This window comes from Oryzias melastigma, linkage group LG19 (assembly GCF_002922805.2).
Source record: "Oryzias melastigma strain HK-1 linkage group LG19, ASM292280v2, whole genome shotgun sequence".
In the NCBI taxonomy this organism is placed as follows: Eukaryota; Metazoa; Chordata; class Actinopteri; order Beloniformes; family Adrianichthyidae; genus Oryzias; species Oryzias melastigma.
Window position 1 is genome coordinate 18,422,099 of NC_050530.1, and position 3,874 is coordinate 18,425,972.

General features: G+C 41.5%; 1 protein-coding gene across 1 annotated transcript in view; it reads right to left on the reverse strand.

Moving 5' to 3' along the window:
* LOC112154076 (vesicle-fusing ATPase) overlaps nucleotides 1–3,874 on the reverse strand; it is a gene marked incomplete in the record, with an annotated part of 28,802 nt that overhangs the window by 13,056 nt on the left and 11,872 nt on the right. The window contains 2 exon segments of the mRNA XM_024284699.2: nucleotides 525–599; nucleotides 719–884. Coding sequence (XP_024140467.1) covers nucleotides 525–599; nucleotides 719–884 — 241 coding nt within the window.

Below are 3,874 nucleotides of genomic sequence, written 5' to 3' on the forward strand. Positions count from 1 at the left end.
TGCTCAAAAAAACCCATCAGGTTTATTTGTTTAACCGTTTTTTCTTGGCTTTAGAAAAGATGGGTTTTTGTGACATCATATTCTGAGAGATTAGCGAAAAGATTTTGAAGTCAATAGAAAAACATTTTAACTTCCTCTTTGAGACCATTTTTTAAACAAAAGGTGAGTGAAGCTTCTGCATTTACCAGGTAAACTCTAGGTTGCTGGCTTCACAACTAAAAATGCTCCTATTGTCCTCAGAGTAAAACAGCTCAGATTAAGAAATAATTCCAATAGAAACAAATGGAAATGCAATTTTTTTAAATGTCTTTAATTTTGAAAGATAATCGCACAGTTATATCAGGCGTTATTATTTGTTTCATATATCCCCCCCCAACATTCTTCGATATTTGGAAACAGAGACTTTGGATCAAATTTAAGAAGATTTTTACTATCAATTCAATAAAATAAATCATCATGTGCTTATGTTAACTTTTTATTAATGTGCAACAAAATTCTCTTTCAGTCCCCTCAAACAGTCTTACCAATCTCCATCTTGACCTCCAATCTTCCCGGCCTCAGTAAGGCTTCATCTATCAGGTCAGGTCTGTTGGTCATACCTGGATAAATGTGTGACATGAACACCAAAGATGAGATGGAACTCTAGTGTTCAGCCAACCTTAATAGAAAGGTTTTGGAGCATCCAAAGAGTTTTTATGGTCAGGAAAGACATGCACACCTATGACCAGGATGTTGTTGAGCTGCTCCACGCCGTCAATCTTGGACAGCAGCTGGTTGACCACGGTGTCGTGGACTCCTGTGCTGCCCGCCATGCTGCCACGCTGCTTGCAGATGGCGTCAATCTCATCGAATATGATGATGTGAAGGCCGCTGTTTGCACCGAGCTGCTCAGCAGAAACAGAGGAGGAGGAAGATTAATGTGTTATGGGTAAATAGGCTGCCTGTTGTTATCAGAAACCATCTGCTCTCACTAGCTGGGAGGTCTTCTTCACCCAACAAGTAAATCGCTCAGTTTCTCCCCACATACCCCAGATTCCGAAAAAAAAGTATTTTGTAACTCACGGACCAAATGTACAGAAACTGTTTATGTCATGATCTTTATCGGATCATGTTTTTGAAAGTTTAACCCTTAAAGCAAAAACTCCTGTAAGCCAACAAAGACCATATGGTGTCTGCAGTTGTTTTGGTCATGATTTCCACTATTGGTAAAAAGATGGGGGCCTGAAATGGGTGTTTTATTGCCTTCGCTGCAGCTTTTTCTAGGAACCAGCAGAGACCTTTGGGGCCAAGATACTGCAGTCAAGAGGATGGTCAACTTTTTCTGCATTAAATCCACCTGCGAATATGTTTTAAACCTTTAAACCTTATCATTTGTCTAGATTACACAGCACTGAACTTGAGTCATGGCCTCTGGACTTAAAGTGGCATCAAACCATAAAGTCGGAGGCTGACTCCACCCACTGCCGAAATCTGAAAATCCAGTCAGAGGGGTGGGGCCTGGGGGGCTGGACTGTTATCATTACTGGGGCTGCAGATTATAATGTCAGACTTCTGAAACTTATATGGTTTGACCAATCACAAAATTTAACTGTAATACCTGATTTCAACCTGTAGGGGGCAGCACACAGACAGTTTTTGACTATGTTTTGAAGAATTAACCAGTTTTATTTCAATTTGTCAAAAATTTGGCCGATGACCAACAGACAGCACTTTTAAAGCCCCATTTATAGAGATCAGCAGCCAAAAAAAGTGAATCTAGGGTTTGGTTACCCTTTAAAGTCTTTCTTGAAAAGTTCACAGCTCAGACTTATGAAGCCACTTGGATGAGTGGTGTGAAACAATTCAAGAAAGAAGACTTAAGTCCAGATGCCACGACTCAACTTCAAGACTATGTCCATCTTGGTTCTGAAGAAAAGGGCATAATCGCATCGTGATGACTGCTGGCTGAGCTAATTTGTCCAGTTCAGTTCAAACCTTAAGGGAGAATTAAAAAAAGAGATTTAGTATATGCTTAATGTACCATTATTATACATGTGGTAAGTGTATCGTGAAGTATTGGTAAGGATATTGCGAGTTGAATACACGCTATTGTCATCCATAGGGTGTGAGTACTGGCCGATTACCCCCCTATAAATGAAAAATCCTTACAAAATACCTTTGACTCACCTACTTTACCATTATGTGTTGCATAAATGGTTTTTGCTACAAACTGTCACTCGCAGCAAACCTGTAGAAAACAATGAACATTTTCGCTCTATGGCCTCCATGAGAGGTCTACAATCTCGCAGTCCTAGAAGGACTAAAATATGTTTAAGATAATAAACTTATCAATAACATTTTTGGACATTTGACTTTTAGTGGAATTAAGAAAAAGCTAAATGACTCAATTAGAACCATGCTTCACCATCACAAGAGGATCTTTTCTCATCAACTCGTCATGTCCCCCATGAGCATCAATGAACGCTTCATAACATCCCAAACTGTTCAGCAATCCTCTGATGGTCTGCTGAGATAAGACATTCCAGTCTCTTTGAGGGTCTGCCCTGAGGTCACCAGGGGTTCTGGGTGGAGGTCTGTGGAAGCTGTTACATATTCTCCAGTAGGTCAACGGCTCTTCGTGCATTGACTGGATCATTGATGATAATTGGGTATTATTGGCTCGGTGCTGTTCACAGGAGGCTCTTTTTGAATTCACTAGACTGTCAGGACAAAGATTTTGACACCTCCAGCTCTAGACACTTGCCTATTGACAAAGGTGGATGATCCGTGGAGCAAGGGAGTGTGTTGAAGCATTTTTATAAAATGTGTCACTCAAGAGAAGTTCAACCATAAAGGCAAGTAAAAACGACTATTGTGATAGTAGTGCTGGTCGACCCACGAATCTGTTAGAGAGTCTTTGGGCAAAACACTGAACCCCACATTGCTCCTGGTGGTGAAAGGTTGGCACCAGTGTTTAGCAGTTGAGCCGCCATCAATGGGTGTGCATGGGTGAATCGGACTTTAAAATGTAAAGGCTTTTTGGTCTTCAAGGAATATCTCTATCCCTCCTTGATGAGGATTCTTATATTTTTTTCCAAATCGGGTATATTTTTATGAGTTTATCCGTACAGAGAAAGAGGGTCTAAGGGGGCAGGGATGCCTAGTTTAGCTTAGTCTGTTAAGTTGAGATGTTTCCTCTAAACTTTTAAGATGGATTAAAGCAGAAGTAGCCTTGACTAATTTAATCAAATGCTTGTGGAGCCTTAATTTTTTTGGCTTTAAAGACTTTTCCTAGTTTTCAGCAGCAATGAAGACAAACATCCAGAAAATAAACAGATTGTGTATCTCAGCAGTGACGTCTGATCTCAAATTCTCGCAGTGGTCGGATGGGTTGTGATTTTTCAGATACAGAAATTGGTTCAAAATGTTCAGAATATTTAGTGGTTGACTCTTGAAAAGGAACACGCTGTGCTGGATTTACCCAAACACTGAACACAGTGTGAGGCTACAGTTTATGAAATTTCAAGCAGACTTGTGTACGAAGACAGAGAAAACTCCAGAGGGACAGATGGAAACCTGAGGGGGCAGCAGGGTGGGGGGTTATCTCTCCGTCTACGAACCTGTCAACCCTGACGTAGCACTTAAAACAGGTGTGGAGCCGTGCGCGTTACACACTGAACGGAGTGTGCGTGTTTGTTAAGGGGGGGGGGCGGTCTAATCGAAAACCCAGCCCCTCATTAAGTGGTGTGGAGTGAGGCTTGACGTTCTGTCCCTCCATTCAGATTCAGAGTCACACACACAGACAGACGTGAAAGAACGCGTTACTGCTGGGACTGTTTTAAAGGGCAGATCTCTCCACTCCTGCAGAAATGAGCTTTTGTACCCCCCCCCCCCC